Genomic DNA, 11,642 nt, shown 5'->3' on the forward strand with positions numbered 1-11,642 from the left:
TAGTTGTTCCTCTGCTCCAACACGCCTGATTTGAATGAAAGGGTGATTAACAGGCTTCAGCCGAACTTGAAGTAATGAACCCACTGAATCAGCTGTGGTGGAGCAGAGAATAAACTAAAACATGCATGGTGGTGTTCCTCAGGGACCAGGGTTGGGAAACATGTAACATCTGACAAAGTAACACTCGGTGTTAGTTCTGTCAGTATTAAAAGCGGCAGCAATACGCTTCCCTTCAAAGAACCGTAGGCCTTTAATTGAAGTTTTATGTGCCAATTTTCCAATCAAGTTCGTTATTTGTGTCTATTTTCTTTTTTTAATGATTGAAGGAAGCGTAGCTCGATCCTGAAGTAAATTTCTGTGGGTTTCTTTCCTCCAGGTGACTGCTAGCTGCCCAACGGTGTGCGAGTGCCCTGCGGAGCCCCTTATGTGCCCCCCAGGTGTTAGCACTGTTCCAGACAGGTGCAGCTGCTGCAAGGTGTGCGCTGCACAGCTTAACCAAGACTGCAGCCACACGAGGCCCTGCGACCACCACAAAGGACTGGACTGTAACTATGGCAACGACGTAGCCATGGCCTGGGGCATCTGTCGAGGTGAGGGAGATGATTACTCAGGAAAACTGTCATCAGCGGTGAATCAAACTTTATTTTTATTCTCAATCGCTGTCCAAAATATTTACAAGCTTTAAAAAAACAGTCCCAGGGAAACCGGCGTGCTTGTAACCTCACACAAACCGGGACATTTTAGTAAGTAGAGAATGTTTTCTGATGGCGAAGGGGGTTACAGAGATAAAAATACCCTTTCCTTGGGTACCATGCCGGTAGTTCCCCGCAAGCTATGAATAGCCAGTTCTTGGAGACGTGGAGTCTGACACTTCCTGTTTTCTTATTGTCACTACTTTTCAATCTTTAAGTTTATATCAGACATTTGTGACCTTCATAAACAAAAGAGCCATTTCTTGCTATTTCTATTGTGAGCAGCTACATGACTGAAATAAAGAGTAAAAAATGAAATATTTAACTCATTATTAGATTAATGAGACCTATGTGAGTCCATACTACGTTTCTGCAAAATGAACAAGTAACCATACTGAAATAACATTGCATCCAAGTGAATTATTGAGTAAACTAGAAATTAGGACATTTTGTTGTATATTTAATTGTGACTCACTAAATTTATTATGAATGGCTGCAAACTTCATTTGCTTAAGCTTTTACTCGTTTTGTTATGAAAAACAATCCTGTGCTTCCAATTCACATTATTTCTAAATGACCTGCCATCTTTTTGTAGCATGTCTGATTCTGATAATGATTCTGTTCACTACTACCAGGAATATATTTGCAAAACAGCACTTTGTTTCCCCCTCCCAGCAGCGTTCTGTATATACAGACCCTTTCCAAAAAAATATAATATCATGGAAAAGTCCAGGGGCCTTTCTGGGTGGAGTTTGCATGTTCTCTCCGTGCATGCGTGGGTTTCCTCCGGTTACTCCGGTTTCCTCTCACAGACCAAAAACATGCATGTTAGGCTGATTGGTAACTCTAAATTGTCCCTAGGTGTGAGTGAGAGAGTGAATGATTGTTTGTCTCTGTGACCCTGTGATGGACTTGCGACTCGTCCAGGGTGTACCCCGCCCCTCGCACTGTGATTGCTGGACATGGGCACAGGCGACCCCCGTGACCCAAAATGGAAGAAGCAGGTAAAAGATGATGGATGGATCATGGAAAAGTTGTTTAACATCCATAATTCCATTCAAAAATTTGATATTTAATAGATGATAGATTCAGGGCCCACAGTTTAAATGATTTCAAGTATTTTATTTGTTTATTTTTACATAATTTGGGCTTCCAGCTCATGAAACCCACAAACAGGATTTAAAAAAATTAGAGTACTGTGGAGTAATCAGTCTAATTTTGCAGGGCATGAATGTTTTAAACTGAGTGTGACACACTAATCATCTGCTAAACTCAAAGAACCTGCACAGGTTTCCCCAGGTGTCATTAAATTGCTTCAGTTTGGTTCAGTTGTCTCAGTTCGGTTCAATATGGGAAGACTGCAGACATAACAACTGGTCAGAAGACCATCATTGATACCCTCCATAGGATGGGTAAGCCACAAAAGTTCATAGCTAAGGAGGCTGGCTGTTCACAGAGTGCTGTGTCCAAGCATATCAATGGAAAGTCTAGTGGAAGGGCAAAATGTGGCAGGAAAAGATGCACCAGTAAAAGAGATGACCGTGGGTTTCAGCGGATTATCAAACAGAGAAGATTCCAGAATCTGGCAGAGATCCAGAAAGAGTGGAATGAGGCGGGAGTCACAGCTTCAAAAACCACCACATTCAGACGCATCCAGGAGATGGGTTACAAATGTTGGGTTCCTCGGTCCTCTTTTCCAATGAAAGTAAAGTGTGACTTTCATTTGAAAATCAAGGTCCAAGCGTTTGGAGGAAGAAGGGAGAGGAACAGAGCCCATACTGCTTGAGGTCCAGTGTAAAATATCCACAGTTAGTCATGATTTGGGGTGCAATGTCCAGTGTAGGTGTTGGTAAACTCTGCTTTCTTAAATCCAAGGTCACCGCAACAGTCTACCATAATGTTTTATAGGACTTCATGATTCCTTCTGCTGTATGGAGATGCAGATTTCATCTTCCAGCAGGACCTGGCCCCTGCCCATGCCGCCAGAAGCACCAAAACCTGGTTTGATGCCCAGGCCACAGTGCTTGACTGGCCAGCCAACTGGCCGGACCTAAACCCCATTGAGAATCTATGGAGTATTGTCAAGAGGAAAATGAGGGGCACCAGACCCAACAACAAAGAAGAGCTGACAGCAAGCATCAAGGAAATCTGGGCTTCCATAACTCCATTCAAAAAGTTGATCTTTAATAGAAGATAGATTCAGGGCCCACTATTTAAACAATTTCAAGTATTTATTTGTTTATTTTTACATAATTTGGGCTTCCAGCTCATAAAACTCACAAAAACAGGATTTCAATAAATTAGAATATTGTGAAGAAATCAGCCCACACTTCTCAGATTTTGCAGGAAAAAAAAGAAAGAAATAAAATTGGAATCACAACAATTCAGTCAAAATATGGTACTTTTCAAAACGATATGTCAAGCTTCAATACTTTGTTGGGAATCCCTTTGCCTTAATCACTGCCTCGATGTGATGTGGCATTGAATCAATCAGCCTGTGGCATTGACTGGGAGTTATGGAAGTTAAACAACTTTTCCATGATATTCAAAATTTTTTGGAAATGGTCTGCATGTTAAAATATTGTAATCATTTAGTGGATCTCGGTGACTTTGTGCAAGAAGTTCAATTAACGAGGTGTTAAACTGGCTCACAGCATACAGACATCATGTAAAACTTACAATTAATATTATCATTATTATAATTAAACTTGTAACTTAAAATACTGATACAATTAATCTTTCCTATTGTTGTTCTAAGTATAAATATTAATAACTATGTTGGACCAACATAGAAACCAAAAGGAGTCAAAAAGCTGCATGGTTGCAGGTTGGCATACTGCCAAACCCCGATCAGTACCTAAAAGTGTGAAATCATTGTTTAGGAGTCTGTGAGCAATATTTGATTGATTATTCAGGTCTCTTTTAAATTAGGTCGTTTTCACACCAGATAGTCCGGTAGACTCGGTTCGGGACCAATATTCATGACCTTTTGTTTACATGTGAGCTGGTGAGTTTGCATTCACACTGCACTGTGCAGTCGAGTCAACCTGTTGAACCAACCTGTTCCCCCGCTCGCCTGTGGGGGCGCTGCACCAAGAACTACTGAAAGAAACAACACAAAAACCTCTGAAGACACGTCTTCTTCTTCTGTAAATAAAAATAAAAACGAAGTGGCATCAAGTTTTAGCAGTTTTAAGAGTTATATTTTGTCATTTTTCAAAAATGGACTTAGAATGAGCAGAAGATGAGACAGAAGACCGTGGAGAATATTGTTTTTCCACACAAGGCAGCTGACGGCTCCATATAAGGTCAGAGAAATGTGTGTTTGTTTACCCTGCGGAGCGGTCTGGTCTGTTTACATTCACACTGTACTCGAACCGCACTGGAGTTCGCTTCTACCGGACCGAGACCTAGGTTTTAGCCCGGGCCAGAGTTCGGCTTTTTGTTGCGTGACAGAGTTAGATGACGCTTTCACACCTCCCTAAACGAACCGGACTTTCTAGGAAAACGAGCTAGAGTTCGATTAAAGCGGACTAAACAGGGCTAGTGTGAATGCACCCTGAGTCTCCGAGGCTCAATGGGACTAACCTGTATAAATAAAGGTTGAATGAATATTTGATTGTCAATTTTAATGCTCAAGTCGAAGTCTTTTTTTTGTTTTGTTTTTGTTTTGTTTTCTGTTGAAAACAATCCAAAAAACTAACTTAAAAAAAAAGGTTGAGTGCAGTCGGAGCTCTTTCTGCTGACTGTAGTTGGTTGAAAATGTTGCAGCTAAACTCATTATTTTGACTAAAATACACACAAATGATCTCTTACACTAATTCTTGTTTCTCTTGTGTTCCTGATGTTTGTGCTGAATTTGAAATCCAACGGCTCACCTTCAAAATCTCAGATCACGTTCTCCCTAAATGCATCACAGACCTAATAATTTAGGAAAACCTAATCCCTGAGATCCTTATGCAGTGCTTTGTTAATCATTCCCAGTTAAATGTTTGTGACAAAGACTCGGACTTCTCTTACATTTTAGAGAACTCTCTGCGCTGATGTCAGACCCATTGAATCTTTATTTACCTTTTTAAAATCAGAAAGTTTTATTCTTTGTGGAAAACCTTTCCTATCCCTTCTTGCTAAACGCTGTAGCTTTCTGTAATTACTGTGGAGTCTTCATAGCAGTCAAGTGTAAATGCATGTCATGTTACATCTTGCTGCACTCTTTCTTTCAGAGTAAATGAACCCAATTCTTTGTTCTCAACCTGAATAGTTGCAGCAAATCTTCACATAACGATTCACAGCTGCCTGTTGTTGCTTGAGGCCTAAGTGTTTTAAAGTACACTCCGATTGAATGAGCGGTTTTAGCATCTAGTGCAGAACATATATTGTCTTGTTCTATTGTTCAGCCAAATCCGAGGGACGCTCATGTGAGTACAACAGCAAGATCTACCAGAACGGTGAGACCTTCCATGCCGGCTGCAAACACCAGTGCACCTGCATCGATGGAGCTGTGGGCTGCACGTCTCTCTGTAGCAACAAGCTGCCACCAGCGTCACGATCCTGCCCCTACCCACGGCTGGTCAGGAGACCGGGACAGTGCTGCTTCAGTGTCGACTGCCACAAAGACGCCTGGCTTCTTCCACCTAAACACAAGGTTTGTTTTCTCTCTGGTTAAAATATAGAGAATAGAGGGGGGTGGCTGTGTCTGAGTGGTTAGAGCAGTAGTCCTCCAATGCAAGAGTTGGAGGTTTGATTCTACCAGCAGTCACATGCTGAAGTGTCCCTGGGCAAGACACTGAACTCCTCATTGCCTCTGTGTGTCCCCTCGGTGTTTGAACGCGATAAAGCTCTGATTATTCTTTGTAGAGATCTAGTAGAGTGCTGTATGAATGGGTAAATGAGGCACAGATTGTTGTAAAGAGCTTTGAGTGTCTTGATTTGTTAGAAAAGTGATGTACAAGTACAGTCCATTTACCATTATGTAAACACAGTTGCAGCATAAAATATATCACCTTTCATCTTTATTGTGCCAGGTGCCCCCACTACAACAGCACCTGCCCAGACCTCAGGACCATGCTGTGCCACAGAAGCCTCAAACTGAACTGGTCCTGACCAACATGCTTCCAGATGTCAAGTCCAGAAACTGGGAGAATGGTGTAGGCTTTAAAAATCTTCCTGGTGAGTACGCTCAGTGTTTGAACTTTCCTGAAATGAAAGTACAGTAGTTTTTGTATCTGGAGCTTAATTTTCCTGACCATAACATCAGATATATTTAATTTGTTTGTTTTTCACAAAGTTAAGACTGTCCAGAGTAGAGGAGTCGGAACAAACCTCCTGGACTCTTACAAGTGTAGCAAAACCTGTCTGTTCTGTCTTCATACCTGCAAACTTGTCACTTTTCGGCAAAATTAGCCCATTTCAAACAAAATGTGTCATTTACGTGAATCCTCTAGATCCGAAGAGGTTTTTTGTGTGTGTGTGTGTGTGGGGGGGGGGGGGGGGGGGTCGGAGGCATGGTAGATGCATAATTTCCCACTGGCTGGACTTTAAGAAACAACAAGGTTTCTGTCTACAACAGAACATCTTTGGTGGAATGTGACTCATTTGGCCGATCACAACCAAGACAGACGATGGAGAAATCTTTCCCATGGTTGAAGGAAACTGGTCTCCATTATAACTAGTCACTTCTAATGTTGAACACTGTTAGTTTTGAGTTAAGTCTTGTTATCTGCCATCAGTATAATATAATAATATGCTGTTCAAGTTAAATTTGATTTGAAAAAAATAATCCTACATTAGCAACGTTGTATCGTAATCCATTACCTTTCCCAACATAATGTTATCTGTAATGGAAAGCTTGTCAGCATGTAATGCTAGGATGTCAGATCAGTGACTTGTGCGTTAACGTTAGCCTACCATGTCACTCGGTTCAATGCGAATAATTTTGGGAAGGCCATCTGTAATGCATCCATACTGCTGTCCGACAATAATGTGTCATTGTCATAAGATGAGAGCAATGAAAACTAACACGTAACGTTAGTGCCAATGAAACACACCAGTGTTTTGTTGAAGTGCCAAAACATCTGCTCTGGTGAATAACTGGAAAAATAAATAGGGCAGAAGTGGTGGAGCAACAATGTGGCATGAACGAGGCTCATGGCCATGAAGCAGAAACGAGCTCTTGAAAGGCTCGTCCAGGCCCAAAAAATTAAGAAATGAGTTTCTGCTGTTAGTAAAATAATCTGCTGTATTTGGTTTCTCTGGTTGCTGTTGTTGCTTGTTGATTTTTTTTTATTATTTGGTTGACGCCATCTTTCATATGCATGTCGTAATTAAATTAGGACATGTTAGTAAATGTCTTTTGTTACCTGAAGCATGTTGTCTTTTCCTCTAATTTTCTTCTTGGAGTTAATTTACATGTTAAAAATCACAAAATCTTCTGGGGGTGGGAGGATTCACACCCCCGGGGTGGTCACACCCCTCCCCACTACAGGCGCTAGGTAAAGTTAAAAAGTTTGACCTTTTTCATCCCTTCTGAGTTTGCAGGCATGTGTCTTTCATCTGTCACAATCAACACGCGTGTAAAAATGTACACACTTAAAATAAGGTATTAAAAACAAATGTACATGGAAAACAAAATGTCTTTTTGCTATATTTATGTATCAAATCAACAGGCAGTGGCAAAACCTAAGAAAAGTTAAAGTGAGTAATTGAATCGATCATCACTTTGATCGCTGCTTTAAAAGTTTACAGAAAATATAAATAAATATAAAGTGTGTGTGTGTATATGTACTAAATTCTTAGGCCTTCTCTGAAGGCGTAGGAGGCCCTGCTGGTTCTCCACTAGTTTTAAATAATTGACTTTGGGAATGTCCCAGCCTTTTACTAACTGAACTACAGCTGTAGACTGTTTATTCTCTAAAAATAACATTTATTTAATCATAAAATCAGCAGATTAGTCACTGGTAGTGATGATGTTTCTCTTCCAGTCGGCACACAGAGTTGCTGTGAATGTCCTCGAGGTCTGTGTGCAGCTGTTTGATTGGCAGGAGGGTAGAGTTTCACTTTTATTTTCAACACAGCAACACTTCAGACACACATACACCTGCTCAGTAAAAGGCTAATAATGTGGCTGATGACTGACTGACTGGTAAAAGAAAACTCAAAATATTTGGTCTAAATTTTGTCTTATTTGGTTTTTTTTTTTTTTTTTTTTTTTGCATCTTTAAAAAAAAAATAAAGAGTAGGAACATTGTCCTAAATTTTAGATGGGCAACTCCAAGATTAACTGATTTTATTTGTTATCATTTTCTTGGGGAGTGGTGGCGCAGAGGTTAGAGAAGGAGGGCCTGTGGTTGTAAGGTCGCCGGTGCAACTCCCTGGACTGACATCAAAATATGAGTGGGAAAGGTGAAGCACCCACACCTGCCTCCACCCTCATTTGCCCCATTCTGGGCCCTTGAGCAAGGCCCTTAACACCCACCATCTACTCCCCTGGGTGCCCTTGATGGCAGCTCTGCTCCACATGGAGGGCTGAGGTAGCTCAGTGGTCTGTGGTTGTGTCAGGAAGAGCATCCGGTGTAAAAACAATCACCAAGTCTTTGTCAGTTCGCTGTGACCCCTGATGAAGGGAGCAGTTATAAGAGAGAAAAATTCAATTCAAAAATACTTTATTAATCCCAAAGGGAAATTATTTGTTGTTGTAACTCATTATCCTCATTTCATTGAGATGTTATAGATGCTGATGGCTGTAAGCAGGAAGGATCTCTTGTAAAGGTCCATCCCACAGTGGATCCTAAGAAACTGGCTGCAGATGCCGTCTGATCCATCCACCCAGACTCTGCTGGCCTCTCAGTTCCCCCGGGCTGTAGGACCGCCCAAATGCCAGGCAGAACTCCTCCCAGAGCGATGGCCACTCCTCCCAGCAGTCTGCCGAGCTCCTCCTCGCTGCAGACAGCCAACGGTGCCGAGGGACGATCCTGTCCTTCCACTGTCATGAGCCTGTTTCCTGCTAGTTCCAGGATCTCAGTGGTCAGGCACTCGAGCACAGCTGGCAGGTAGATGAGAATTCATCCACAGAACATCCTTTTCAACTCATTTGAGATTTGAGGCTGTAGTTGAGATATATTAGAGCTTTTGAATCAGCTGCTGTTGGTTGTAGAAAACTGCCTTGTTGCCATGGTTACGCATCATAACGAATGTCCAAAACTAAAAAAGTTTCAGTAAAAATCCTTCCAGCTGCACAGCATCTGATACCAGAGGAAACAATCATCCAAAAAATGTGATTTACTTCCAGAAAAAGATTAAAGTTTCCAGAAGCAAAATTTCAGAATGAAAGTAACTGAGCTGCTCCAGCATGTAGCCACCTTGAGCGGTGCAATTCTAGACATAGGCGTAGCCAGGATTTTATGAGGGGCGGTTCGTTTGAAGAAAAAGTGGACCTGTAGGACTACTCTGATTGGTTCATTGGCGGTGGTACACATAACTTCAAATGTGTAAACAAGCTAATTAGCTAGCTAGTTAAAACACTGCTGTGTGAGGTAAATCTGTGTTACCAAATAGGCGGTTGTGAGTGGAGAAAGAGCAACACACTGAGAGGGGAATAGCGTGTGTGTCCAGTCTTCTATTCAGAACTCATCCCAGACACGAACGAACACTTCGGTACTCCCGAGTCCCGCCCGAACATACACAAAAAAAAAAAAAAAACACCGAAGAAGAATGAAAGACGTCATCCTCTTAAAGGCACAGTACCACTCCTTAACTCTAACAACATAAATGCAAACTAAGCCCGCAAATAATAACATTACTTCAATTGCAAAAATAACTCATCTTTTTACTTTGCTTTGTTAGACATTGTTTTTTATGAATGAAATTACTTCACCTCGCAGTTCTATATCTCGCGGGAGTTGTAGGTGGGACTTCATTGGCAAAGTGGGCGGTTCGTTCGAACCCCCCGAACCCCCCCTGGCTACGCGCATGCTAGAACTATATCATTTCAACTAGAAATATATAATTTTCTCATTTCTCCAAAAATCTTCAGTGTGGGACACCCCCGAGGAGGAGGAGTGTTCTGTCCTAACTACCAGGTGGACCCGGTGCTCTCGCAGCTGCGGGATGGGTGTTTCTTCCCGCCTCTCTAACAAGAACCCTCAGTGCAAGCTGAAGAAGGAGACGAGGATCTGCACCGTACAGCCATGCCACAGCCTGGCTGTCCCCATCAAGGTGAGCTGGACTGAGCTCAGGGAGGAGACGACACATCACCGAGAGTCTAACCTTGTTCTGCTGATGATGCTTAGCAAACGGGGATTATTTCTCTTATCGGTGTTTGACTATAAGATTTAAAAAAGTAAGACCACAGACTGAAAGTACCAAACCTGTACAGCAAAGGATGAAAAATAGATGTTGTTCAGAGTAAATATGATTTTAATATAAAGACATCCTCTTTATGCTGAGCCTCAGTGCACAGACTGTATCAGCAGTAATTTTGGAAGCACCACATCAAGTGTTCAGCTGTGTTTTGGTGGCAGGCAGGCGCCCTTTTTAAATATAGGCCATTAGAGTCGGCATTCCTGCCAAGACAGGGGGGATAGTCTGACCCTGTCTGTGTACTTCAAGTCCAGGGAAACGTCTATATTAACCCGCTGCTTTTAACACACTCTTTCTTCAGCTCCACTGAGGTTAAAGCTCTGGTGATACAAGTGGACACAAATCAATTTATTTAAAGGCAAATGAATTCAGTCACCTTCTTCTGAAAATGATTAACAAAGCTTTGGTAATCACAAAGTGGAAATAAAGAATCGGAGTGTGAACGTAAAGAAATAAAAAATAAAAAAAAATTGTCAGTTCTATGTAGGAGCTGCTAACAGTGCTGATCTTTCTCCTTTTCCATGTTTCATCCACAGGAAGGTAAAAGCTGCTCCCCGACTCTGAAAGCCCCAGGCCCCCTCCATCTGTCCTATGGGGAATGTACGAGCATCCGTCTCTACCGCCCTAACTACTGTGGTGTGTGTACAGGCGGCCGGTGCTGCTCGCCGCGGCGCACACGCACCGTGCCCGTGACTTTTGTGTGTCCAGACGGCGAGTACTTTGAGAAGCCGACCATGTTTATCCAGTCATGTAAATGCAACGATGACTGCGACCACCTGAATGAAGTGGCCCTTCCCCCACAGCACTGGATGTACGGAGACACCCACAAATTTACTGAGTGAACCTCGGTGTTATAAATATGAAGAGGACGCTTCTCGAGGAGAGTGAATACCAAAAGTAACCCTTGGTTACTAATCAATATTTTACAAATAACCCAGATTGTAATATATATATGTGACCAGAGTGGATTACACACTCGTTCTTCTTTAAACTGACGAGAGACTTAAGTGAAAGTCCTGAACCCCCCGATGTCTGAAGTGACTGCTGGTTCAGGATTTGAACATGTCAGATGCTCCTATCAGCTGATACGAGACAAAAGCAACAAAGCACTTTACTTGATGACCTGTAGAATAATATACAGTGGTGGTGGGATGTGTCCCCCTCCCATGGCAATTTTTCTGTTTTTACTGTAATTTAAAACCTAGAATTTAAACTGATTTTCAAATTGATCATAAGCAATGGACCTACTCGAAACGGGGAACGGAACCTGTGATAAAGGAGGGACTACTGTATTTAGCTCCATTTTTACTTGAACTCTTTCAGTCCCTGCTAATGAAATTCACCACAGCTCCATGTTGCCTTGTAGGAATGCTGTTATCTTTTCTAGTCCACCCTTAATCTGTAGTTTTCCACAACCTGTGTAGAGTTCCTTGGTCTTCATGGTGGTAGCTCTTAGAACAGTTTGTTCTGGGTGCTGTTACAACAGATGTATGGATCCTGAGATCATTTGACACTTTGTTGCTCACAGGTAGATTTGAACTGAACATGTGGCATCTGAAGGTCATTGAGCTTCAAAGTAAATGGGGTGAACAA

At 42.0% G+C, this 11,642-nt stretch overlaps 1 protein-coding gene across 1 annotated transcript in view; it reads left to right on the forward strand.

Annotated features, from left to right (window-relative positions):
- Positions 1 to 10,926, forward strand: part of LOC119423180 (CCN family member 1) — a 12,032-nt gene extending 1,106 nt beyond the window's left edge. The window contains exons 2-6 of the mRNA XM_037690589.1: positions 377 to 590; positions 5,090 to 5,337; positions 5,717 to 5,861; positions 9,724 to 9,905; positions 10,586 to 10,926. Coding sequence (XP_037546517.1) covers positions 377 to 590; positions 5,090 to 5,337; positions 5,717 to 5,861; positions 9,724 to 9,905; positions 10,586 to 10,891 — 1,095 coding nt within the window. The 3' untranslated portion in view covers positions 10,892 to 10,926. The remainder of the gene's footprint in view (positions 1 to 376; positions 591 to 5,089; positions 5,338 to 5,716; positions 5,862 to 9,723; positions 9,906 to 10,585) is intronic.
- The last annotated feature ends 716 nt before the right edge of the window (positions 10,927 to 11,642 follow it).

Source organism: Nematolebias whitei, chromosome 16 (genome assembly GCF_014905685.2).
Source record: "Nematolebias whitei isolate Nwh7 chromosome 16, NemWhi1, whole genome shotgun sequence".
Taxonomy (NCBI): domain Eukaryota; kingdom Metazoa; phylum Chordata; class Actinopteri; order Cyprinodontiformes; family Rivulidae; genus Nematolebias; species Nematolebias whitei.